General features: G+C 45.4%; 1 protein-coding gene across 1 annotated transcript; it reads right to left on the reverse strand.

The window, feature by feature from the left end:
* Positions 1-26,345, reverse strand: suox (sulfite oxidase). Its single transcript, XM_085972816.1, has 4 exons — positions 26,120-26,345; positions 20,221-20,284; positions 5,646-5,838; positions 1-5,194 (listed from the first exon to the last, which is right to left on the reverse strand). Exons 2-4 carry the CDS (start codon positions 20,274-20,276, stop codon positions 3,704-3,706), a joined length of 1,740 nt encoding a protein of 579 aa, XP_085828942.1. The 5' UTR covers positions 20,277-20,284; positions 26,120-26,345; the 3' UTR covers positions 1-3,703.
* Between the last annotated feature and the right edge of the window lie 772 nt (positions 26,346-27,117).

Genomic DNA, 27,117 nt, shown 5'->3' on the forward strand with positions numbered 1-27,117 from the left:
TTTTAAGTATCAGCACATTTATTTCAAGATTTCAAAATCATAAGACCCACAGGCAGAGAGGGAGGGAACAATAAAGTAGCTTTACATCTTTCAGCAGTGATTTCAGAATCACAAAGTGTTCAGACAGTACTCAAAACTCTCTCAATGTTTTAGACTTTAGTAACCTTGCCTTCTCTTCCGCCTCACCAAGTTTTTATAACATTTAGATCAAAAGGTCTATTCCCACATACATATTCCAATGTTTATGGAATATCCACTTTTAGAGATACCACAGACTTGGTTAATCCTTCTGTACGGTACGTAGTTTTTTCACATTTCTTTACATGCAAGCTAAACAAACACACAAACAGGGTCATGTCTACAGCAAGAGATTAGGAATTGAACTAACCTCTTCATCGTGGACATGGCCCGCATGTTATACAAATAAAAAAAAGTTGAAATGATGGATTACTCAACACTGAAATTCTAACATTCCAGTCACGGGAACAATTTCTGCTGAAGGGAGTTTGGTGCAAGCTTTATTCGTACTCCAGCTATGATATTATCTTTTCCTCTTCACCAGCTCCTCCTCCAAATAAAATTTAAACAAGAATTATTTTTTTGTTTTTCATCCTTCCCTACATCACAAGGCATACCAGAGAACCAGAGTAGGGAAAAAGTGCTGGGTGTCACAGAACGATGGGATGCACACATGTGCCCACATACTCCAAACACAGATTGCTGACCTGTCTCGCCACCATGGGGAAATTGCCGAGTGGAAATTAGGGGAAGGAGGCAAGAAACCAAGAAGGGGGAAGAGGAAATTCTTGGTGGAGTCTTAATCAAAACAAAAACAAGAGGCATCAAATTGGTTCAGGCCTCATGCTCAGCCCTATACCCAGTGGAATTCTTATGTTGGTGTGAGTCATTACAGGGTTCTTCAAAGTTCGCGTGCTATAAACATCCTTCATTTTATCTGCTGCAACTCTTGAATGGAGCTAGATTCTTATTACACATTTGTCACCCGAGAGAGGAGACAAGAGGCCCCAGAGACGCCTGGAATGGATTCGCAGGGCTGGGGCTGGGGGAGGGTAGGAAGGAGCCGCCACGTCAGCCTTGTCCAAGGGCCTGGAATGACAATCAAGCTGAGCTTCATTCACTGAGTACGGCAGCTGGGCCTGCGACTGGACCCGGACTAAAGCCGCGGTCCCAGTCACCGGCGCTGTCCCGAAGGAAGAAATGCCGTACACCGGGAAGCGTGTCAGCGATATTCCAACACAGATAGGCGGCGGGGGCTAAAACCCTAAAACACTCAGCAGCTGTGCAGCGAGTAGTGGAGGGTTACACCTGAAACGGTGTCAGTGTTCCCGACATGAGCCACCGCGCCTAATCCCACTCCAGGAAGAGCAGGGAGGTGTTGTGTGGTGAAGTAGTCAACAGGCATGTTGCTGAACCTATAGGGTTAGCTTTCAGCTGAAGGGATTTCACATCAATGTTCACTATAAACGGACAGCCCTAGTAAAATTTCATGCAAGTCCCTTTAACAGGATACTGATGAACTTTACATTCGGAAATGTGCAAGGAGTTTATAGTATTATAATTTACATGGGGGTCCAAGATTAGTAGTCCAATTGAAAAGGGGTCCTTCAACCAAAAAAGCTCGAGAACCACTGATCTATACGTGCCATATCACACCTAACAACTCCGGTGACTATAAACAGAACCTTCATCTTGTCTGCAGTGCGACTGAACTATCTGTCAGTAACCAGAGGACTCAGATTTAACTTAATTGGCAAATGAACCAGAGGGGAGATGAGGAGATTGTTTTTTTTATTTACATTGTGTGTTATGATGATCTAGAATGCACTGATTGAAAGGGTGGTAGAAGATGATTCAATAATAACTTTCAAAAGAGAATTGGATAAATACTTGAAAGGAAAAATTTGCAGGGCTATGGGGAAAGAGTGGGGGAGTGGAACAAACTGGATAGGTCTTTCAGAGAACCAGTACAGGCACGATGGGCTGAATGTTCATAGAATCTTACAGCCCAGAAGGCGGCCATTCAGCCTGAGGAGAATGAATACTGCCTCTCAGGCTCACTCTTGATGAGTCGAACATGTTTGCTTATTGGAAAAATTTCAAGAACTTGCATTTCTCTCGCGCCTTTCACGACCTCAGGATGTCCCAAAGCGCTTTACAGCCAACAAAGTACTTTTGAAGTGGAGTCACTGTTGTAATGTAGGAAATGCGGCAGCCAATTTGTGCACAGCAAACGCCCACAAACAGCAATGTGATAATGACCAGATAATCGATTTTAGTGATGTTGGTTGAGAGATAAATATTGGCCAGGACACCCCTGTTCTTCTTCGATAGTGTCGTGGGATCTTTTACGTCCACTTGAGGGGGCAGACGGGGCCACGGTTTAGTGTCTCGTCCGAACGACGGCTGAAAAGATGATTGAGTTTAGTCTCAATGAGCTGCTTAGAATCAGGGCTGTGGCTCAGTGGGTAGCACTCTCTCCTCGGAGTCAGAAGGTTGTGGGTTCATAGTCCCACTCTAGAGACTTAAGCACATAAAGCTAGGCTGACACTCCAGTGCAGTACTGAGGGAGTGCTGCACTGTCGGAGGTGCTGTCTTTCGGATGAGATGTTAAACCGAGGCCCCGTCTGCTCTCTCAGGTGGACATAAAAGATCCCATGGCACTATTTCGAAGAGGAGCAGGGGAGTTATCCCTGGTGTTCTGGCCAATATTTATCCCTCAATCAACATAACAAACACAGATTATCTGGTCATTATCACATTGCTGTTTGTGGGAGCTTGCTGTGCGCAAATTGGCTGCCACGTTTCCCACATTACAACAGTGACTACACTCCAAAAGTACTTCATTGGCTGCAAAGAGCTTTGAGACATCCGGTGGCCGTAAAGGGCACCATATAAATGCAAGTCTTTCTTGCTTTATTTCAAACAACCCCATTCGAATGGAAACTGCAGGAATAAGGATCACAAACAGCTTTAGTAATAAGTCGTCCAAAATTTGCAGTCCAAGAGGAAAAGAAAAAAAGATCTTTCAAGAGTTGCATTTCTATAGCACCCTTCACAACCTCAAGACATCCCAAAACTCTTTACAGACAATGAAACACTTTTGAAGTGTAGTCACTGTTGTAATATAGAAACAGACAATGTGCTTCATCTCCTTACATGTCTGAAAATTATGTAGACCAATATTCTGAAGTTTGTACTCCAGGCATCAAGTGACCAGTGTGTTATTGTCATGACCACTTCATGGAAGTGCATTACCTTCTCCACATGCAACAAAGAAGTGAGAAAGAGTTGATACAAACACAGAACAGGGGCCGCTGCATTTGCATTACTCTGCAAACCAAATCTATAAATGTCTAGATTCACCGGAGCATTCATTGCTCCACACTCTACTGTTAATTCAGAGGTTGTGTGTTTGGGAAAAAGTTTGAATCATTCAGTAATTCAAATTAAAGCAGAGCACAGAAGGCATTTTGTGCTGGTTAAAAATTGAAACAAATAATTCAAATTGAGTGGCCCTGAATTAAGAGTAGTAGACCGTACATGTAGTTAATGCTACGATGGTAAGAGTTAGGCCATTTGGCAGGTGCCATGCCTCAAAAGGAGGCAGAGATCAAATCCCTGCAACGCCAGCAACTGTGCATAGCTAAGTTCTCTTGCAATCCTAGGGATCTGGATGCAGTTTCTAATCATGGTTAGGAGGTTTGATTGTAACTTTCACCCGGTTCCAGGAATTATTGAGGACCCCTCGTAAATTCCAGATGGGCGCAACGGTATCTGGCTGCACGTTGTAGTTGTTATCCACCGCCTTGCAGATTATCTCCAGGTTCTTCCGGCCCTTTGGCAGGGGCGCAGTGAGCTGCCACAGTTTCCACGCCCACGCCCGACCCTCATCCTGCTTCTCCCCAGTTAACTCAGCCACCTGCCAAGTCTCCCCACCATCCAGCGAGACGTCCACTCGGATCACTTCTCGGCCACCTCCGCTCCAGGCGTAGCCTTTCACCGTGACCTCGTCGTCGTCGGAGGAGAGATAGTCGTCGTCGCAAGGTGTTGTGATGGCAGACTGGATGGGTAGTTCTTGGATTGCTGGAGCAGTGCTGAAATCAACAGTGTCCCAGTCTACAGAGGGAGAAAACCCTTTATAGTCATTCACCTGCCAATGGCTCTTGCTTTCCTCATTACTTACAATGATCTTGCTCAACCACTTCACATTGCGTGCTCCGACCACTCCTGGCACAATGACACGTAGTGGAAAGCCATGATCCCTGGATAGATCTTCGCCATTCATTTCATAGGCAAGAAGCACATCACCATCTTTGGCCAGCGCCTTGCGAATAGAAATAGAGGCCCCATAGGGCGACCCAGAGAGATCCTGATCAAGTCCCTCAAACTGGACATGCTTAGCACTGGTGTCCTCTGGGAGCCTCGCATACCTAAGTACGTCGGAAAGTTTGACCCCACTCCATGTAGCATTACCAATTGCTGCCATTCCCCAATTCAGTCCCTTCACCTGACGCACAGCATTCATTTCAGAGCGCCGATTCCCTGCACACTGCAATGTGGCAGTTACTGTGTGCTTTGGGAACTTGGTCTTGATGTCATGGAGGGTTAGTTGGGTGGACTTCATCCCCTCTCCTACAATCTCTAAACGGAAATTTTTGGGATCAACTGCTGGGACGGGCAGGTGGTTTCGTTTGAAGAAGATTTCATTTGGGGTAAGGTAATTTTCAGACAGGATTTCTAATGGCGGTTCTGCATTAAATGGCTTTAAACTATTCACTTTCAAAACGGGGTGCCTCAGTGGATCATTCCCATAAGGGTCGGTCACATCCGAGGTCACCTGCTTCTGGTCTTCTGGGCTCAGTTCTCCAATTTTGTACTCTTCCAGCATCTTATAAACATGTTCCTGATTATGGACGGCATACATTGCCCAAAACGGTTCGATGGCACCCCCAGCAGCAAGCATGATCTTAGTCCCTCCAGGATGCATGTCCACAAACTTCGTAATGTCATACACACCAGATTTGTAGGTGACCCATATCCCATCTGCCATAGTTTTATGCTTGTTCACATCCTGCCTGGTGTAAATTGGATAAGCTGTTTGAACCTCATTGTCAAGCGTTGATCGAGTTTGTCTGGCAGATTCTGCGTTACCTTTAGGCTCTGCTCGCTGCACCTAAAAGACAAAATAAAAGACCAGAAGTCATTTATCTTTCATGGACAAATAAAATACTGTAACTCAGCCTCCTGGTTGATCAGTTTGACAACAGAGGCGCTGCAATTGATTTCAGCATCTGGGCTTGGGTGGGAAGAAGTCAGCCAGAGTTCCCATTCCTGACTGCTGTCCAATGACCAACTGCTGAAGTACAGGTTTGTGGATGTCAGGCAAGCGTAGAATCATCCTCAGCCACGATCACCACCCCCACTGGCACTCGTCTTCAAGACCCATACATGAATAATGGCCACTCGGGTGGGAGCCGGGAATTGGCAGCAGCAGAGACCTGTGACAAGATGGTCCACCCAGGGAATACCGTACATCATTTAAAAATAATATTGCTAAGTGTAGGTTAATGAAACACAAGAGTTATAAAAATGTTAGTAAGGAAGCGATAGCAATATCCTCATACCTGCTGTCTGTATAAGCCATAAGTAAGGACGGCGCCTGTACCCGCCAGAACCCCCACAACCATGTGCCTCCATCGCGTGTTAGAGAACTGGTAGTCCACACCTTTGGCACGGTTAGCAGCCGTATTCTTCCATCGTACTAAGCCGCATACTGAGCAGGCTTGTGGGAGCACTGCCGAGGTCTCAATCCGCACGCTTTAGAAAAGAAGCATAAAAAAATAAATAAATGAGCACACACCCTGATAAAGTGAAATGCTCATCACAAGAAGTTCCTCCCACCTTCTGCTGGATCCAGTCTTTAGAACCTGTTTAACCGAACTGCAGGCTCCTGCCTCCACACCATTTGTCATGTTGAATGGCAAGCATTACACAGAGTGAGGAAGCTACGGAATATCCGGATCACTGAAGCATCGGTTAATATGTGCAATGACAATGTTAATTGAGCTCAGTCATACATACTGTCAGGCTCAATAATTCCCTAATCAATATACTGTAGAGTGAAAAATGTTTAAAAAGGAAGTTGATCGCAACTCTTCAAACAATGAGGGCGATTGTCATTTGCCTACCGCCCCATTCATGCTGAAAATAAGGCGGTATGCTGAAAATAAGGAGATAAGCAGATATATAGAATACATATTTTAAAAAGACCTGCCGCTCACTGGCTGTCCGAGGCCCGCCCGACTCCGAACAGTCCTCAAAATGGGCGGCCAGTGCTCCCACCTGAAACAGCCCGATTTAAATAATTCATCGGAGGTCCTACGCCGGCTGTAGGATCCCAACACAATTTTCATGTACCAATGAGTGGAGTGCGCGCTGCGCGTGTTCTGCCCAGCGGTAGTGGACGTAGAGCGGCCTAACCAGCGGTCCTTAAATGGATGCTGCTCCGAAAATGGCAACCAAAAAAAAAAAAAAAAAGCAGCGACACCGATGTTCCCCGCTCGCTGCTGGTTCCTCAGAGCCCCCCACCCTCGAGATTTACATTTGATCTTCAAATGCATCTGCTTGGACATCGACAACATCTTAAAAATATTATCTGGCAGCAGCCCTGGGATCTTCAGTTCCCTTCTACACATTGCCTATTTCCCCATGAGGTGCTTCATAGAGTAAGCACCCACTAAACATTTGATCAGAGATCCAGTTGGCAGTTATTGAAAAGGGCAAAGATTGTGAACTCTATTCTTTTTGCAACATTTTAAGCGGTGGGCAAATCAATTCTTGTACTGCTGGTTACTTTGCTGCTCTGTAATTACCTGCCCTATAAACAAATTGGTCTATTTGTTTTAGCCTGAATATAGTTCAGCAGTGTGGTAGTCACTGCCTTTTGGAGCAGACAGGAGAAATCTGTGGGCAGCCTGTGTGGTCTCAGTGCGTAATCCAATGGTAAGTGTGATACGCTTATCAATTACTTCATAAAAGGTGATGAGTCGAAGAAGAGATGATGAGTCGAAAGAAGAGATGAATAAGGCTTTTATTAGCTAAGAAGAGACCATGCTTCTTCGTGAGTGACTGAACAAGTCTGAACGAAACCCACACAGTGGTGGGTGGAGTCAGCTGAGGCATGCCTCCATACACAGCGCCACCCAGAGGTGGCAATATACAATACAGTGGTTTACCACATTCACCCCTTGTTTAATGTGAAGTCCGGCGGGGTGAAGGGTACTACAAGTTAAGTCTATCAGGAGGCCTTGTCTGACGTCCTGATCGTCGTGGTGGCGGCGGTGGTGTTGCAGCATCCGACGTCGGGTCTGGTGTCTGGGTGGTTGGCGAAGATTCCTGGGGCTTTGGCATGCCGTCTGCAGGGGTTGGGTTGGGAGGGGTGGTGGGGGATAACAGTGGTAAGGGGGATAACGGTGGTAAGGGGGATAACGGTGGTAATTCAGGGGTACCCGAGGGTGCGAGATCTCGTATGGAGACCGTGTCCTCCCGCCCGTCTGGGTATGTCACCCAGGCATACTGGGGGTTGGCGTGTAGGAGGTGCACCCGCTCGACCAGGGGGTCCGTTTTATGCGTCCTCACGTGCCTCCGCAGTAGGACGGGCCCAGGAGAAGTCAACCATGCCGGTAGCGAGGTTCCCGATGTAGACTTCCGGGGGAAAACGAACATTTTCTCATGAGGGGTCGCATTAGTGGCAGTACAAAGCAGTGACCGAATGGAGTGAAGCGCTGCAGGGAGGACCTCCTGCCAGCGGGAGGCCCTTAGATTTTAGTGCTAAGAGGACTGCCTTCCAAACCGTCGCGTTCTCCCTTTCCACCTGGCCGTTCCCCCGGGGGTTGTAACTGGTGGTCCTGCTCGTGGCGATACCTCTTGTTAGCAGGTACTGCCGAAGTTCGTCGCTCATGAACGATGAGCCCCTGTCGCTATGTATATAGCTGGGGAACCCGAACAGAGCGAAGATGTCATTCAGACACTTGATGACCGTGGTACTGGTCATGTCTGGGCACTGAAAATCCAACCCTAGCAGGACGGCAGCGCAAAGACGGGGCAGGACTAGCAGTTTAAATTTTTGATATTCAGTGCCCCCTACTGACAGGGTCACCACACAGTAGCCGCTGATGTCCATTGACTGGGACTTGGACGCCATAGAAATGCGATGGTGCGTTGGCAGAATCGTGAGGGAGTGGCTACGTACCGTGTCGGGGTGGACGAAACTCTCTGTGCTCCCGCTGTCGATCAGGCAACTGGTGGCGCGGCCGTTTACCGCGATATCCATCATGGAGCTGGATAGATGGTGAGGGTGGCCTTGATCCAGCGTCACGGAGGCCAGTATGTGGCTTAGTGAGTCACTATAGTCATCCGCCGAGACGGTGGTCGGTTCCGGTGACGAAATGGCGGTTGAGTGCGTTGGATACGATGGCGGCGGATGCCATGCGGCCGGGGGTACACAAAATGGCGGATAAGATGGCTGCTCCCACGGCCCGCACGCTGCGCTGCTGGCTGGCTTCCCCTTGCAGGCGTTAGCGTAATGGCCTTTCTTCCCGCAGCCCAAGCAGGTAGCTGTCTTAGCTGGGCAGTGCGCTCTGGGATGTTTTAACTGGCCACAGAAATAGCATTTTTGGGCCTGGTTACTGGGCATCGAAGCAGTTCTTACCGGAGGCTGCTGTCTCGGTTGGGTCGCTGCAGCGGTTGGTGCCGGGGGCGGCGGTCCCGTGTCCCACGGTTTCGATTGCCATGTCTTGGCGCCGTTACGGGGGTATGCCTCGAGGTTTCGGTGGGCCTCCTCTAACGAGAGCGCAAGGGCAATGGCCGTCTTCAGGTCGGGTTCCTTGCTTTCTAGCAGTCTCTGCCGGGTGTGGTCTGACTGGAGGCCCCTGACGAAGGCATCACAGGCGAGTCCCTGCGCGTGCTCCACAGCCGTTACCGCTTTACAATCGCAGTCTCTGCAGAGTGCCAGTAGCGCCCGTGCAAATGCCCCTACCGATTCTCCCGGTTGCTGCCTGCGGGATCCCAAGAGGTGTCGGGCGTAAATTGTGTTCACTGGGCGCGTATATTGCCCTTTTAGTAGCTCGAGGGCCGCCACGTACGTATTAGAGTCCCGGATTAGCATATATACTTGATGGCTCACCTGGGCGGTCAAAATTTTCAGTTTGTGATCCTCCTCTGTAACCTGTGAGATTGCGAGGAAGGATTCAAAGCAGCTCAGCCAGTGTTCAAACTTGGCTGATGCACCCACATCTTGAGGGTCGAGGTCCAGGCGTGGTGGTCTGAGGGCTCTCAGCAATGTCTGCTGTATCCGTTGCTGTTGTTGCTCCTCAGGTGTCGCCATTTAACTTTTAGCTAATAAAATTGATACGCTTATCAATTACTTCATAAAAGGTGATGAGTCGAAGAAGAGATGATGAGTCGAAAGAAGAGATGAATAAGGCTTTTATTAGCTAAGAGACCATGCTTCTTCGTGAGTGACTGAACAAGTCTGAACGAAACCCACACAGTGGTGGGTGGAGTCAGCTGAGGCATGCCTCCATACACAGCGCCACCCAGAGGTGGCAATATACAATACAGTGGTTTACCACAAAGTGTAATCATTCATTCTATCGTATGCTAATTTCAGTTCATAGGAGACCTGGTCGGCTTATGGAAATGGTGTGACAAGAGAAAGATACTCTGATGAACTTTTCAAATTGCTCTCGGACATTGAAAACTCTTGGCTGTATCAGTCATCTGGTGGTGGTGGTGGGCCTTCTCCTTGAACTGCAGTTCATGTGGCAATGGTGCGCCCGCGCATAGCGTCATCTATGAACATTGCAAAATCATTCCTCCCCAGAAAATAATCAATCTGGAACAGGAAACAAGTGTATTCACAAGTGTTTCTGTGACTGTGATCGTGGTGAATTATCCCTCCTCGTGCTCTCTGCAGCCTTAGACATGGTCGACCACACCATCATCCCCAAACGCTTCTTCATTGCAGTTGAGAACTTGCTGCCCAGCTCAGTTAGTTTCACTTTTAGCTATCTGAGCACAGCCAGAGCATCTCAAACAATGGCTTCTCTTCTCACTTCCACACTGTTACCTCCACAGTCTCCCAAGGTTCTGTCCTCGGCCCCCTATACTTCCTCATCTACATTCTTCCCTTTGGTGACATAATACGCAGACATAGAATCAGCTTGCACATGTACACTGACGACACCAAGCTCTACCGCCACCACCTACTTGTCTGACATCCAGTCTTGGACAGACCCACAATATAAATGCAACTTGCTGTTTTTAATTTCTGAGAGGATTGTAGCATACCCTCTTTATAACCCACTGCTCCCCAAATGTGTAAGCTTCTACTAAGCAGAACTCAGCAGATATTGTTAAACGGCACTTATGTTCCTTGCATTAGCTCAAGTACATTGGGTTGGAGCAGATACTGTCTATCGGGGCTGTGTATCACTTTTGTTCTCAGAATGTGGGTGGCATTTATTGCCCATCCCTAGTCACCCTGAGAAAGTGTTGGTGGGCCGCCTTCTTAAACCACTGCACATTTTGATACAACTGAGTGGCATACACAGCCACTTCAGAGTCAACTACATTGTTGTGGGACTGGTGTCGCATATAGGCCAGACTGGGTAAGGACGGCAGGTTTTCTTCCCTAAAGGACATTAGTGAATGTTGGGTTTTTACTGATACCATATTTTTATTTCCAACTGAATTCAAGTTCTCAACTGCAATGGTGGGACTTGAATTTACATCCTCTGGATTAATTGGTCCAGGCCTCTGGATCACTAGTCCAGTAAGCATGCAGGTGCAGCAGGCGGTTAGGAAGGCAAATGGTATGTTGGCCTTCGTAGCGAGAGGGTTTGAGTACAGGAACAAGGATGTCTTGCTGCAGTTGTACAGGGCCTTGGTGAGGCCACACCTTGAGTATTGTGTGCAGTTTTGGTCGCCTTATCTGAGGAAGGATGTTCTTGCCATGGAGGGAGTGCAGCGAAGATTCACCAGACTGATACCTGGGATGGCAGGAATGACGTATGAGGAGCGATTGGGTCGACTGGGCTTATACTCGCTGGAGTTTCGAAGAATGAGAGGGGATCTCATTGAAACTTATAAAATTCTAACAGGACTAGCCAGACTAGATGCAGGATGGATGTTCCCGATGGCGGGGGAGTCCAGAACCAGGGGTCACAGTCTAAAGATAAGGGGTAAGCCATTTAGGACAGAGATGAGGAGGAATTTCTTCACCCAGAGAGTGGTGAGCCTGTGGAATTCTCTACCACAGAAGGCAGTTGAGGCCAATTCATTAAATATATTCAAGAAGGAGTTAGATATCTTTCTTAAGGCTAAAGGGATATGGGGAGAAGGCAGGGACAGGGTACTGAGTTTGGATGATCAGCCATGATCTCATTGAATGGCGGAGCAGGCTCGAGGGGCCGAATGGCCTACTCCTGCTCCTATCTTCTATGTTTCTAAGATAACCGCTACACTACCGTACTCTAGATGTGTGTGTATATTGCACACCGTGAGCATATTGTCTCAACAATTCAGAATTCTGCATTCTATATTGGTTGACTTACTAGCATTTTTGTTGTTGCTGCTGTGTACCAACAGCTTTCTGCAAAGAAAGCACTCTCTTGCTTTAGGTAGCTATTTGAGAAGTTAGGACAGGAGATCCCGAGGACTGAGACAATAGTTGCAGGGGGTCCACCATACAGAAAGGTTCACTGGAGATCAGTGGTTTCCATACTTTGGTCAGGAACAGGAGACAACAGATATTCTCAGAGTTCAAAGCCCCTTTTAATATACAGCGAACATAGACTTCAGAAAAAAGTAAATGTACATATACATTGAGGCAACATAACCAACCAACTATCTAAACAGCAGTCACCAAAATAATTGTAGTTTGAGATATCACTAATCGGGGTTTTATCACTAATGAAGGTTTTAGAACACAGCTCGTGTCCCTTCCTCCGTGTGTAGCCTGAAAATCAAGCTGAAATCACACAAACCTGGATTCCTAACCAGAGTCTCGTGTTTCACTGCACATATACAGCATGATAATTATCTATTTATACACATCCAGAATACGAGAGATGTGATTTAAAATTAACAGGAATGCAATGGAAATGAGTGGAAGGCAAACTTTAAATGCCTTTAAAAAAAAACCAAAGCACATGTAAATGAATTGATCTCCATGATGTGCACACAAATGAAGAGATTCTTTTATTCCACCCATAGCTAAAGCATAATGTCAAAGTGTAAGAACAAATTATATCAAACAGCTCCTATGAGCTATTACAGATTCAGCCATCACCATTAATGAAGTACCTGATGATAATCTGCACATCTGCAGGAGTCAACTGAACTCACTGAAGGGTAAAAGGATTATCCCGCACTAAACACCTAGCATGGATTAACCATAGTCAACCGAACAGAAAAAACCAGAGTCAGCCGAACAAAATGGCTTCCTGCCACTAAAACCACTGCAACTCAACAATGACAAGGCTAAGATACTAGAGGAACTAGCTTTGATGGGCCGAATGGACTTTTTGTTCTCGACTCTTCGTGTAACTGTCTTTAAATGAAAAAACACTACACACACTAGTGAGAAAAGAATGTTTCCAAGTAGAACGCAAAAAATACCCATAAAACAGTGACTTCATGCAGGGCCATTCCCTGTTGCGCTAATTATTGAACAAATTAAATGGAAGGAGAAACAAAAACTGGCAGGATTGGGTCATTATGTTTTCCCAGCACACATCACAATGGGTGACAAGACAAGAACATTCAAACGCAAGAGAATGCGTCTCATTGATCAGGAAGGAACTTGCATTTCTATAGCACCTTTCACAACCTCAGGGCTTCCCAAAGCACTTTACAGCCAATAAAGTACTATGAACAATTGTAACATAGGGAAAGGAAATGAAACGAAAGCAACACAAAAAAAGGGAAAGGCATGTTCTGTACAGATAGGGCAGGGAACAATTTCAAGGTCAGAAACAGCTATGGACCCCTGGAGCTTTGCAATAAAGCCAAGAGCTCTCAGACACTTGGATGAGCAAATGCACGGCAAAGTATTCAGCCATGCAGGCCAGGAAGACACCAGCTTTGATCTCCAGTCTGTGCAGAGAGCAATCCTGTCCTCAGCGTCCACACGCACATTTTCCAACTGTCTTTCCTCTCTGCCCCAGCACTGAGGCAATAGAACCAAAGGTCAGCTAATCAGCATAGATCTGAGATTGAACAAGAGATCTTCCTGGTCTACAGGGCGGAGTACTACACCACATGGTGCATTTATGGAGTTCAGAATACAGCCTTAGACAGATTGACACTTAAGAGGGGTTTTATTTGTACAAAGATACAGATGCCCCTGAATCCTGATAAAGACATGCAATGTAAATCAGGAAGATGGTTATACAAAGATTATGCAGATCATCCAAAATGTTATTTGTGTATCTATTTAGTCGGACCATTCATTGGGTAACTCCCATGGGCCTTCATTCATACTACTGTATTCACCACTGGACAGAATAATAGATAAGTTAAGCTCCAAGTTGCAAGGTATGTGTAATCCGAGCTGAGCTCTGAGCCAGCCCTTATACACATCAATGTCAAACCACAGTGCACCCACACAATTCACAATTCAAATCGCTTTATTGGCATGACAAGCTACATCTTATGTTGCCAAAGCATCAAAATACATTTATGGTTTAGCACATAAACGCAGTTCTATTCATACAGTGTATAAACAGGTATATCCCTGAGTGTATAAATATACATTCGCATTGTCTATATATATTTTTTTCTTAGTTTACTGGTTGTCCCTCTGTTCATGGCAAGCTGTAACATAGTGCGCCGCCAGTGTTATACAGCTTCTCTCCTCTCCCAGTAGGAATGGGAGTTTTTGGTTGTCATTCAGATTTCTGAAATCAGGGCATATTTGTGAGAATTTTTGGTAGAAATTCTCCCTGATGCCCTGATATTTTCCACAAGCTGTGAGGAAGTGCATCTCTGTCTCCACCACTCCCTGACTGCAGTGAGAGCATATCCTGTCCTCTCTTGGCAGCCTGGTCTGCCTGTGTCTGCCTTTTTCGATCGCTAGGCTATGTTCGCTAAGTCTGTACCTTGTCAAGGTTCTTCTCAGTTTGTTATCCTTTACCATGGTCAGGTAATCAGCTATGTTGTATTGTCTGTTTAGGGCCAAGTAGCAATTGAGTTTGCTTTGGGTTTTTGTTGTTTCTGCCCAATATGTCAGATATTTTTCCTTTTGCTTAGCGACGGTTGTGTTGGGTCGAATTCTTTGTGTTACCCTGTCACTGTCCTGGGGCTGGTTATTGTTAGTATTGTTAGTAGTTACTTCACTGAGTCCCAGGACTAGTTGACTGAGGGTATTCTTCTTTATGGTCAGCTCTTGGCATTTCAGGGCGTCGTAGTGATAGCATTGGGGATTGCTCATTTGTAGGTGATTCCAAAATTTGGTGGCTCTTTTTTGGATAGTGATTATTAATGGATATTGGCCTAGTTCCGCCCTGCATGCATTGTTTACTGTTTTCCTTTGAGTCCGGAGGATACTTTTACAGAATTCTGCATGTAGGATCTCAATTGGGTGTTTGTCCCATTTTGCAAATTCTTGTTGAGTTAGCGGTCCCCATACCTCACTGCCATAGAGTGCAATTGGTTCAATTACTGATTTGAAAATTTTGAGCCAAATGCTAATTGGGATTTCTATTTGGATTGATTTTTTGATGGCATAGAAAGCCCTTCTTGCTTTCTCTTTCAGTTCATTCACAGCCAGTTTGAAGTTTCCCGTAGAACTGATTTTTAAGCCCAAGTATGTGTAGTTAGTGGTTTGTTCAATTTTGGTTGTTCCTACTGTGAAATTTATTTTGGGTCCCTGATGTTTGGATCTTTGCTGGAACACAAGGACTTTGGTTTTTTGGGGATTTATTGTCAGGGCCCAAGCCTGGCAGTACGACTCCAGCAGGTCCAGGTTTTGCTGTAGCCCCTCTTTAGTAGGTGACAGCAGAACCAGGTCGTCTGCATAGAGGAGGAATTTAATCTTGGATTCATATAGGGTGAGGCCGGGTGCTGTAGATTGTTCAAGTAGTTTTGCCAATCCATTTATGTAAATATTAAAGAGTGTCGGTGAGATTGGCGAGCCCTGCGTCACCCCCCGCCCCTGTGGGAAGTATTTTGTTTGTTTGTCTCCAATTTTAACTGCACATTTGTTGTTTGTATACATTGATTTAATTACATCATATGTTTTCCCTCCTACCCCACTTTCGATAAGTTTCAGGAATAAACCGTCATGCCAGATGGAGTCGAAAGCCTTCTGGAAATCTACAAAGCATGCGTAGATTTTGCTTTTGTTATGGTGAACGTGTTTGTCAATTAGGGTCTGTAGGGTGAAGATATGATCGGATGTTCTATAGTTTGGCAGGAATCCAATTTGGCTTTTACTCAAGACATTGTGCTCCTCAAGGAAGTTTATAAGTCTTTTGTTTATGATGCTACAGAATACCTTCCCCAGGTTACTGTTTACACAGATGCCTCGATAGTTGTTTGGGTCGATTTTGTCCCCACTTTTGTATATGGGCGTTATGAGTCCTTTGTTCCAGATATCAGGGAAATAACCGACACTCAGAACCAAGTTGAAGAGTTTTAGGATAGCCAGTTTCATTTTGTTGTCTGTGTGTTTAATCATCTCGTTTAGTATGCCGTCTGTCCCGCAGGCTTTTCCTGGTCGCAGGTCCTTGAGTTTTTCAAGAAGTTCTTTTTCTGTTATTATGGCGTCCAGCGGGTTTTGGTTATCTTTTATGGCCATTTCTAGCTTTTCCAGTTTTTTGCATATTTGGTGTTGCTCTGGTCTTAGTGTGTTTTTCTGGTATAATTTTTCAAAGTGGTTTACCCATGTGTCCCCATTTTGAATGGCCAAATCGTCGTGTTGTTTTTTGTGTAGTGTTTTCAAGTTTTCCCAGAAACAATTGGAATCAATGGATTCCTCCATGGAGCTGAGTGTATTCTTAATATATTGCTCTTTTTTGGTTCTGAGTGTGTTTCTGTATTGTGTTAGTGTCTGACAATAAGTAAGGCGTAGTTCCTCGTTTTCTGGATGTCTGTGTTTTTGGTTTGATATTTTTCTAAGTTTTTTCCTCATGTTATGGCAATCTCGGTCAAACCATTTTTCATAGTTTTTTGTTTTGGGTTTGTTCTTGCGAGCTTTCAAGTTTGCATTTGTTGCCAAATTATCAAAAATATTGTTTAGTTTACTAACTGCCCGGTTTACGCCTTCTTTATTGTGAGTGTATATGTTATCCAGAAAGGTGTCTAAGAGAGCTTGAGTTGATGCATTGCTAATTGTTTTCTGGTATTTTTCCGTGTCGTTTTTGGCCCATCTGTACGATTTTTTGGTGTTGTACAGTTTACTGGGTTGTGTTTCTATGTTGTTTGTTTCTGTCTTTTTGAGGAACATAGTAATTTGACTGTGATCTGACAGTGTTGTTTGTGGTTTGACTGTGAATGCTCTGAAAGAGGATGGGTCTAAGTCTGTAATCATATAGTCTACTGTGCTGCAGCCAAGAGGTGAGCAATAGGTCGATCTTCCTAGGAGGTCTCCTATGAACCTACCATTGACAATGTACAGACCCAGGTTTCGACAGAGCTGTAGTAGCTGTTTTCCGTTGGTATTTGACTGCTTGTCGCAGTTATGCCTGTATGGAAGGGAAGGGATGTCAAAGTGGTTATTCCCGAAAACGTAATTGTTTCCCTGATTATTGGTGAAGTCTGGTTCTTCGCCCGTTCTTGAATTGAGGTCCCCACAGATCAACACGTTCCCCTGGGCCTGGTATTGGATAATTTCCCCCTCCATGTTGGAGAAGGTGTCCTCTTTAAAGTACGGGGAATCGATTGGAGGGATATAAAGTGCGCAAATGTAAACATCTTGGGTGTTTGAGATAATCTCCCTCTCAAGTTTGAGCCACATATGGTTTTCGCCCTTTTTTATAAATTTGATGTAATTCTTAAGTTCTGTTTTAAACCAGATCAGTATGCCTCCGGAGTCTCTGCCTTGGGTTACACTTGGTAATTTATTGGAGGGGACCACCAGCTCAGTGTACCCTTGGGGACAGCCAGTGTGTCCTTTTCCTTTATACCAAGTTTCCTGTAAAATGATAATATCTAGGTCTTTAGTTAGTAGGTCTTTAGTTTCATCTACTTTTACTACGAACACACCAAACGAGAAAAGACACAAAAATCCAGTGAACGCCGCTCCCTTGTTTTATACTTTTCACTTCAGCAGAGGGCATATCATGGTGCATAACCACGTCATTTATTGCTATGAAATCTGATTTTATGCTATCAGCTTTATCATTCTTTTATCCACATCACATCTTACCTGAATGTGGAGCCGTGCACAGCGAGCCCCAGCAGAATAGCAAGAAATAACAATGATGTTCAAGATTAGATAACATACAAGAGGCAATAACTGAGTTACAATTTAATTTGGGAAGTTCAGTCAGCACTTACACATCACTAAATCTTCACTTGCCGTTTATGACATTAAGAAGAGCGACTCAAAATGACAACTCGCCGTCAATGAGACTATCCTGAAGTAATTTGTTCACAGCTATATGTTACTTGTATCTGATATATACAGGTTAGTTAACTGACTCCCTGCTGTTATTTTGTTGCCATTTCTCTGAAACCATGATCCCTTGGGAATACATACTGTCAAATGCTGCAGAAAGTTCTGTGAATCCTGTCTCTGGCCAGTCCATTATCTCCAGAGTTACATCCACCAGCTGCAAGATATCTTTATAAGCAATTTATTACATAATTCTCACCCACCAATGGGGATTTAAGCAATGTGCACATGGAAAATGAGGTGCTGGAATTTGCAAAACAGCTTCAATTCGGGCCTTTTATTTCTCCATCAATAGATGTGGACTTTTAGCTGTGTTTTTTTCCCCCCTTCCTCTCTCTCTCCCTCTCCCCTGCAGCACCTGTAATAATAGCAGGTTCCTGCATTACGACAGAGGCGGCCCCCGATACCTACAGCGCGGGTTTGGCACAGGCGTGCTCATTGAGGACCCACACCATTACAGCAGCCATGCTCACTTGGACTGCAATGAATGAGTGAACGTTTTTGTGCCGTGTTCAGTTGAACTGTGAAACGTGCACTAGACAGTACAATTGGGTTGTCGGGTTTGGCCATGCAAATTTTGAGCAGTGCCTGGAGCGAGCATTTGAGCTCCATATCAGTGCAGAAGATTCGATGCTGGGGACTCCCAGTCATAGAATGTTACAGCACAGAGCCAGGCCCCTCAGCCCATCAAGTCTGCGCCAGTATTTTTCTTCGTGAGCAATCTAGTCTAATCCCACCCCCCCCCTCCTCCGCCCCGCTTGCTCCCCATACCCTTTAATATTCTTTTCACGCGATCATCTAATTCCCTTTTAAAAGTACTCTGCACAGCAGTTTGTGGCAGAGATTTATACATCCTAACCCTCCCGTGTGAAGAAATATTTTCTAACCGTCTCTTCAAAAATTGTGTGATTACCTTAATTTACCTCTCGTTGTGTCACTGACCAATAGAAACAAGCTACAGGAAACTCTTTATTATCCGGCACCAACGGGACCGGCGTGGTGCCGGTTTATCAAAAAGTCCGGATTACAGAGAGGTATAGTAAAAAGGTACGAGAGCTCCGTACACAGCAACAAATCCAGGCTTCCCTGTTGCTTAGCAACATGTGCAGGAACTCCGGCCACAGACCAAGCGTCCCTGTTGCTTAGCAACAAGTGCACAAACCCCGGTTACACAGCCACAGAGCCAGGAACGGCCACTAATATGAAGTAAAACTTACCTGAACCTACTCCTGAATTTTGCCGGTTAACAGAGATTTCCGGTTATTTCGGTGCCGGTAAATCGAGAGTTTCCTGTACAACTATTTGCACAACCACAACTCTTCATGACATTGAAGACCTCAATCAAGCCACCTCTTAACCGTCTCAGCTCTCATGAATAAGAGAGCCTTAACTTTTCACATCTCCCTTCATAACCATATCCCCCTCATCCGCAGTAATATTCCAGTGAGTCTACGTTGGACCTTTTCCATTGCTTTCATATCCTTCCTACGATGGGGGGGGTCCAAAACTGTACAGAATACTCCAACTATGGCCTAACTAAGGTCTTATACAAGTTCAATATCACCTGTAGTATAGCTCGTAGGAGCTGTTTGGTGATATACCTCTACACACAGAACCAGATTCAGTTTGCCATTTTTTGGCCATATCTACTTGTGGTGTCAGCTTTAATGACCCATGTATCTGTACACTAATGTCCCACTGCTCGTCTACTCCATTTAAAAATCTGTCATTTAAGGTGCATGTCCTTTCCTTAAGTCTTCCTTCCAAATATATTTTTAATTTCCCTATAAATGAACTGTATTTGCTACCTACCTGCAATCATTTTACAAACCTTGTTGCAATTTTCCATTGCCCAACCCTAATTTGGGTTGTCATAAGCAAACTTCAATATGGTTCCCTCGGTTCCTAAGTCCAGATCATTTATGTACATAACAAATAAAAGCAGTCCTAAAAATGGTCATCAATCATCCAAAGACAACAATGTTATCATGACATTTTTTAAAATTCCTATTTGTACACACCCCAGAAATAATATGCTGGTAATTCAACAAATACAAAAATCTGATTATCTGACCACCTTTCTCCTAATTTCATGTCTCAGTCAAAGCTTTTAACATTTTGTACTTGTGTTCTCACAATTACCGTTAAACAGACTGCTCCATCTGCATTATCCATGCTTTGCTGCATTTTAAAGCGACCTGGATCACATAATATTCCAAATATGGCTGGATCAATTAATAAAGCAGGGCTAAAATAACTCATTTCAATTTACAAAATCAGAAGTCGTGGTGATGCATCCAATACATGATTAACCTCAAGGCCACAGCCTCAAGCTGAAGGGATACTTTTAGACAATGGCCGACAGTCACATTCAAATGCTTTGCTTTTTCGACTACACTGTGCCCTTTCTCAGTAGTGTGTGTGCAAAAAGGGCCTTATTAACTTGAATCATTTTTAGAGCCACCAAATGAATTCGAGTTGCTCTACTCAAAGAGACTAAAAGATGCTACAACCAATACCTGCTTTGTATCTGCCAGAGGCCCAGGGCAGATCGTGTCCACCGAAGGAATGACATCACAGTACCTGGATAGACAGAAAAAAAAACAAATCTCAGTTTCAGGACAGGTTTTAATTATTCTGTATTTTCCTTACCTTTCAATCTGTCTCCATGGTAACTATCCACCACAATGAGAGGGAGCTGGGCGAGAGAACTAGTGGAGTAGAACCAGATCTCCCAGTGCCAACCCCAGCAGTTTAAAACTCGTGAGGGAGGAATTTCAGGCTGGAAGCCAGAATGTGCTGCATTCAAACTGCAACAAGTTTGAGTGTACCAAACATGACACATTCATAATAAAATGGAGACTCATGAATACATGGGAGAGCACGTTGGTGGGGACAGCAAATTCATTTCTGCTCTTTCTTTCAGCAGTAGCCTTGCAAAGCCGAACTTGTACTCAGAACAGTTTTACCCCAGGATATAAAAAGACAACGACATGCGATTTGGTCACGTCAACTCACACACTTGTCAATTAGCAAAAAATACCTTTACACCCCTGCACAGGGTCACGTCTACATGTACACTCCTGCTATTTTCAATACAACAAAGTACAAAAAAATTATTGCCTGACGAAGGAGCAGCTCTCCGAAAGCTTGTGATTTCAAATAAAGCTGTTGGACTATAACCTGGTGTTGTGTGACTTCTTACATAAAAAAAATTATTGACATTTTATTTTTTGAGCAGAGCTTCAACCATTGAACAGAGCACAGTAAAAACACAGAAGAAGCAAGGTGGGCAGCGTGCTCTGTACAGGTAGCTTTAGACTTTGTAGTTTGAACTAAAATGTACCCACTGTTAGGGGCAGTGAATCGTAAGTAGTGGGAGAGAGGAGATTGTTGTTTTTGGGGGGGGGGGGGGGGGGGGGGGGGGGGGGAGGGGAGGGGAAGGAAAATAGGAACAGGAGGCCATTCAGCCCCTCGAGTCTGTTCCACCATTCAACTGGATCACTGCTGATCTCTAGCTTAACTACATTTATGCACCTTGGTTGCATAACCCTTAATAACCTTGCCTAACAAAAATCTATCAATCTCAATCTTGAAATTTTTAATTGACCACCCCCCCCCCCCCCCAGCCTCAACAGCTTTTTTTGGGGGGGGGGGGGATGGGGGAGTTCCAGATTTCCACTGCCCTTTGTGTGAAGAAGTGCTTCCTGACATCACCCCTGAACAGCCTGGCTCTAATTTTAAGGTTATGTCCCCTTGTTCTGGACTCCCCCCACCAGAGGAAATCGTTCCTCTCTCTGATCAACTCTTTTAATCATCTTAAACATTTCAATTAGATCACCTCTCAATCTTCTATACTCAAAAGGAAGACAAATTTAGTCTGCGTAACCTGTCCACATAACTTAACCCTTTTAGCCCTGGTATCATTCTGGTGAATCTGCACTACACCCCCTCCAAGGCCAATATATCCTTCCCGAGTTACGGTGCCCAGAACTGAACAGTACTCTAAACGGGGTCTAATCAGAGCATTATATAATTGCAACATAACTTCCACCCCTTTGTATTCCAGCCCTCTTGAAATAAAGACCAACATTCCATTAGCCTTTTCAATTATTTTTTGTACCTGCCCACTAGTCTTTAGTGTAGAAACCTGTTTGGCCCTATGCCAGTTTGCACATGGTTTGGGTAATAATCCTGAGATGATTACCCTCGAGATCCTGTTTTTTTAACTTAACTCCTAGCTCCTGATACGCCCTCGGCAGGACCTCCTCGAAAAGGGCAAAGGATGGCGAAGTGCGGCCATGGATAGAAAAAAGAAGTTTTTCCATGCAAGAGCAGTTCGAACAATCTACACAGACTCAAAGGTGTACTTTAAACCCATTCTCACTCTGCTGCAGTGGAGCATTTCCATTTCTCAAACAAATAATCACTCTCATCTCCAAGCGATATTTTGGCCGGGGGGGGGGGGGGAAAAAGAGAAAGGGCATCACCCCCAAGCCCAGACCTGTTCTCACCTAACATTTATATACACACGTGCTCTCCAGCATAAGTAACGAGATAGGGTTAGGAGCAGGAGCCCTGGTTGATACCCCCTCACTCTATCTCTGGGACACTGAGATTAATTGTTAACTCTGCAAGAGCATGGATTGAATTTAGAACCCTTCTATTCAGTTATGCTCAGTATACACTGGGTAGTGCAGTTACTCACTGAGCCACCAGGGCTCTCACTGCGATGTGGTTTCCGCCCCTTCCCCAGGAGGCAGGTTTCACTATTTGAATAAACAGCAGAACTATGGAGTGGTTAAAAAAATACGTAGAAGTTACAACACATAGAAACATAGAAGATAGGAGCAGGAGTAGGCCATTCGGCCCCTCGAGCCTGTTCCGCCATTCAATGAGATCATGGCTGATCATCCAAATTCAGTACCCTGTCCCTGCTTTCTCCCCATATCCCTTTAGCCTTAAGAAATATATCTAACTCCTTCTTGAATATATTTATTGAATTGGCCTAATCGACCCAATCTCTCCTCATACATCATTCCTGCCATCCCAGGTATCAGTCTGGTGAATCTTCGCTGCACTCTCTCCATGGCAAGAACATCCTTCCTCAGATAAGGCGACCAAAACTGCACACAATACTCAAGGTGTGGTCTCACCAAGGCCCTGTACAACTGCAGCAAGACATCCTTGCTCCTGTACTCAAATCCTCTCACTATGATGGCCAACATACCATTTGCATGCTTACCTTCAGCGACTGGTGCACAAGGACACCCAGGTCTCATTGCACTTCCCCTTTTCCCAATCTATTGCCGTTCAGATAATAATCTGTCTTCGCCACCGAAGTGGATAACCTCGCATTTATCCACATTATACTGCATCTGCCCAATCACCCAACCTGTCCAAATCATAATGGAGTTTCTCTGCATCCTCCTCACAGCACACACGCCCACCCAGCTTTGTGTCGGAAACAGGCCATTCGGCCCAGTCTGTCTCGGTATTTGCCAAACACGTAAGCAGCTGGATTGTACTCCCGACTGAGCAGGTTAATGATTCCAGCAAGAGCATCAGAGAAGACCTCAGCATTGGCTACACATTTCCCCACAGTAAGAGGAGAGAGAAAGCGGTTAGCTGTCAACTCGCAGTAGCAGAAGCCTAGGACTCGATCAGTCGCTTACCACCTTAAGCAAGCAATGCATGGAATCCTAAAGATGGAGAGAGAGAATTTGTTTATTTGTATGATTGAATTTGGCCACATCTTTTTTAAATCTTTGTTCATTTGGCCCAATGTTAGGAGCCAAGATAGCAGATGCACGGAATCCTTTCATGCTGCCAGGAGTGAGTGCGTGCCTGTGCATGAATGACTCTTTCCTCCAATTGCCCTCCTTCCCTTGCTCAAAGACGCAGCATCCTCTGCCGATTAAAAATAATGATTTTAAAGAACAACCTTTTATTTTAAAAACACAACATACACAAATAATAGGTTTTAATGATTGAAGAAAAACCATTCACCAGAGAAGGCAACATACTTATATTTACATAGCACCTTGCACATTGAAATGTTTCACACTTTTATTTGCATGGAGCACTCAGAGTACAATTGGATTAAACTTTGAATTTTTCCTCAACGACAGAAATGTTTTTCTTTGAATGAAACAATCCAGGCATTTCAGAAATACAGCTTCCCTCAGTACTGCCCCCCCAACAGTGTGGCGCTCCCTCAGTACCGCCCCTCCGACGCTCCCTCAGTACTGTCCCTCCGACAGTGCAGCACTCCCTCAGTACTGCCCCTCCAACAGTGTGGCGCTCCCTCAGTACCGCCCCTCCGACTCTCCCTCAGTACTGCCCCTCCGACAGTACTGAGGGAGTGCTACACTGTCGGAGGTGCCGTCTTTCGGATGAGACGTTAAACCGAGGCCCCGTCTGCTCTCTCAAGTGGACGTAAAAGCTCCCATGGCACTATTTCGAAGAGGAGCAGGGTGTCCTGGCCAATATTTATCCCTCAACCAACATCACTAAAACAGATTATCTGGTCATTATCACATTGCTGTTTGTGGGAGCTTCCTGTGCGCAAATTGGCTGCCGCGTTTCCTACATTACAACAGTGACTACACTTCAAAAGTACTTCATTGGCTGTAAAGCGCTTTGGGACGTCCTAAGTTCACGAAAGGCGCGAGAGAAATGCAAGTCTTTTCTTTTTTTTACACTTGTCCTCAAGTGAATAGTCTGTGTTTTTTTTTTGCAGGGGGTGGGTGAAAGAGATAGAAAGAGAGGAGTGGGGCAATCAAACCACAGTTGGTACTCGTCTTCCTCAACCGCTCCAATCAAAACAGAAAATAGCATATTTTTCAGAAATAATCTGTATTTCCTTTCTTAACCAGCAAAATAATGTCAGGAGGGAAAATATCTGATGGCATGACTAACTATACAGCTGAAATGTTTTGGTTTGTGATTGCTTAGAACAGTGGTTCATAAACTGGGGTCCATAGAGACTTTCCAGGGGGTCCACAAAATCATGGGTACTGAGCAGGGCCGGCCTTACGGGGGAGCGCCATGGTCAAGAGTAAGTGAATGAGTGGCGGCCAGAAGCGGGCTTGGTGGGAGCCAGGAGCAGAATGTGGCCGCCACGTGTGCAGCGCAGAATGGGCTCACTTCGGAGGGGAGCGCGCATGGAGGAGCGTCGAGAGCGGCACGAAGATTGCCAGGTCGACCCGCAGTTACCAAGGCGCCAAAAAGTTGCTCGATGATAGTGTGGCACACTCATCTCAGTGTCAGCCGTGGCTCAGTGGGTAGCACCCTCACCTCTGAGTCAGAAGGTTGTGGGTTCAAGTCCCATTCCAGAGACTTGAGCACAAAACCTAGGCTGACACTCCAGTGCGGTGCTGAGGGAGTGTTGCACAGTCACAGGTGCCGTCTTTCAGATGAGACATTAAACCGTCTGCTTTCTCAGGTGGGCATAAAAGATCCCACGGCACTAGTTTAAAGAAGCGCACCCCCGGTGTCCTGGCCAATAATTATCCCTCAACCAACATCACTAAAAAACAGATTATCTGGTCATTATCACATAGCTGTTTGTGAGAGCTTGCTGTGCGCAAATTGGCTGCCAGGTTGCCTACATTACAACAGTGACTACACTTCAAAAAGTACTTCAGTGGCTGTAAAGCGCATTGGGACGTCCGGTGGTCGTGAAAGGCGCTATAGAAAGGCAAGTCTTTCTTTTCAATATCTGTAAGTAAATAACCTGTTTTCTTAAAAGCATTATTAAAACACTCTTTACATGCAGCACTTTCATAGTATGGAGTATTAGAATTTAGATGGGGGTGTCTGTGATTATTAATCCATTTGAAAAGGGGTTCTTCGAGCAAAAAAGTTTGAGAAGCATTGGTTTAGAAGATTGCCTCAAGCTGCAGGGGGGTTTGGCTCAGGCCCCGAATGTTCTTGGTGCTGAGGGGGCCCAAGAATTCTTAAAGCGGATTCTGTCAACCTGACATTTCAAATCCGTTTGTGTTTCCGACCGGATAAACACGCTGATCGGCTTTTTTTTTTAAAGAGAGGGGGAAATAATATTTTTCGCCCAGTGACTGAGCTTGACGCCCAGCCATCAGTTCCCAGTCCCAGATTTCCCGGCTGGGACAGGAACAGAGCGCCCAAACCCGCTCCAACGTGACACATTTAATTTTAAACGTTGACGTTGAATTCACTCGGACATTTCAAACACCCGGTTTGCTTTTTGTCCCGAATAAACGGTTCCTGTCTCGAGGCGGTGCCGCTTAAGCGGACCGTATTCCCCATCAAAAGCGACCCGGCATCAGCCGACGACATGAGGCATTTACATTGCATATTTGACAATTTAAAAAAAGCCAAGTTCTTATATGGAGAAGCGCCTGTCTTTTTTTCCCAAGAGAAAACTTTACATTTTACCTCACGGTTTTACCCGACGTGTCGTTCGAATTGCCAGAGCGCCTTGGCGGTCTGCGCATGCCTGGCAAGGGGCCATTCCCGTGACTGAGGCTGGGCTTTGAACGCGAATCGCATCTTTCGCCGCCGCCGCCGCCACATTCACTTCAGATCCGATCCACCCTTGGCACCGGCCCACGGTCGGCTTGGGGAGGAGGGGGCTCTGCACTGACGCGCTCCAGTTGCTAATAGTTGGAGTTCGCTTTCTGTGCTAAATTGGGAAACATGGTATGATCAGTAAGTTGGCAGATGACACGAAAATTGGTGGAGTGGTAAATAGGGAGGAGGGAAGCCTCAGGCTACAGGACGATATAGACGGGTTGGTCAGATGGACAGAACAGTGGCAAATGGAATTTAACCCTGAAAAGTGTGAGGTGATGCATTTTGGGAGGACTAACAAGGCAAGGGAATACACAATGAATGGTAGGATCCTAGGGAGGACAGAGGATCAGAGGGACCTTGGTGTGCATGTACATAGATCCCTGAAGGCAGCAGGATAGGTGGATAAGGTGGTTAAAAAGGCATATGGGATACTTATATTCTATGCCTCGGCTAATGAAGGCAAGAGCAAGGAGGTTATGATGGAGCTGTACAAAATGCTAGTTAGGCCACAGCTGGAATACTGTGTGCAGTTCTGGTCGCCACACGATAGGAAGGATGTGATTGCATTGGAGAAGGTGCAGAGGAGATTCACCAGGATGTTACATAGAAACATAGAAGATAGGAGCAGGAGTAGGCCATTCGGCCCCTCGAGCCTGCTCTGCCATTTAATGAGATCATGGCTGATCATCCAAATTCAGTACCCTGTCTCTGCCTTCTCCCCATATCCCTTGATCCCTTTAGCCTTAAGAAATATATCTAACTCCTTCTTGAATATATTTAATGAATTGGCCTCAACTGCCTTTTGTGGTAGAGAATTCCACAGGTTCACCACTCTCTGGGTGAAGAAATTCCTCCTCATC

The sequence above is a fragment of the Somniosus microcephalus genome, chromosome 33 (genome assembly GCF_052327205.1).
Source record: "Somniosus microcephalus isolate GS21.2 chromosome 33, FLI_Smic_1.0, whole genome shotgun sequence".
NCBI lineage: Eukaryota > Metazoa > Chordata > Chondrichthyes > Squaliformes > Somniosidae > Somniosus > Somniosus microcephalus.

Bases quoted from the DNA above. Each gene is read 5' to 3' on its own strand.
- suox (XM_085972816.1), bottom strand. From the start codon at position 20,276: ATGTCATTCCTTCGGTGGACACGATCTGCCCTGGGCCTCTGGCAGATA. The intron at 5,839-20,220 runs GTATTGGTTGTA...TCTTTTCTAAAG, and splicing joins CTCTGGCAGATACAAAGCAG to CGTGCGGATTGAGACCTCGG. The intron at 5,195-5,645 runs GTATGAGGATAT...TTTGTCTTTTAG, and splicing joins ATGGCTTATACAGACAGCAG to GTGCAGCGAGCAGAGCCTAA.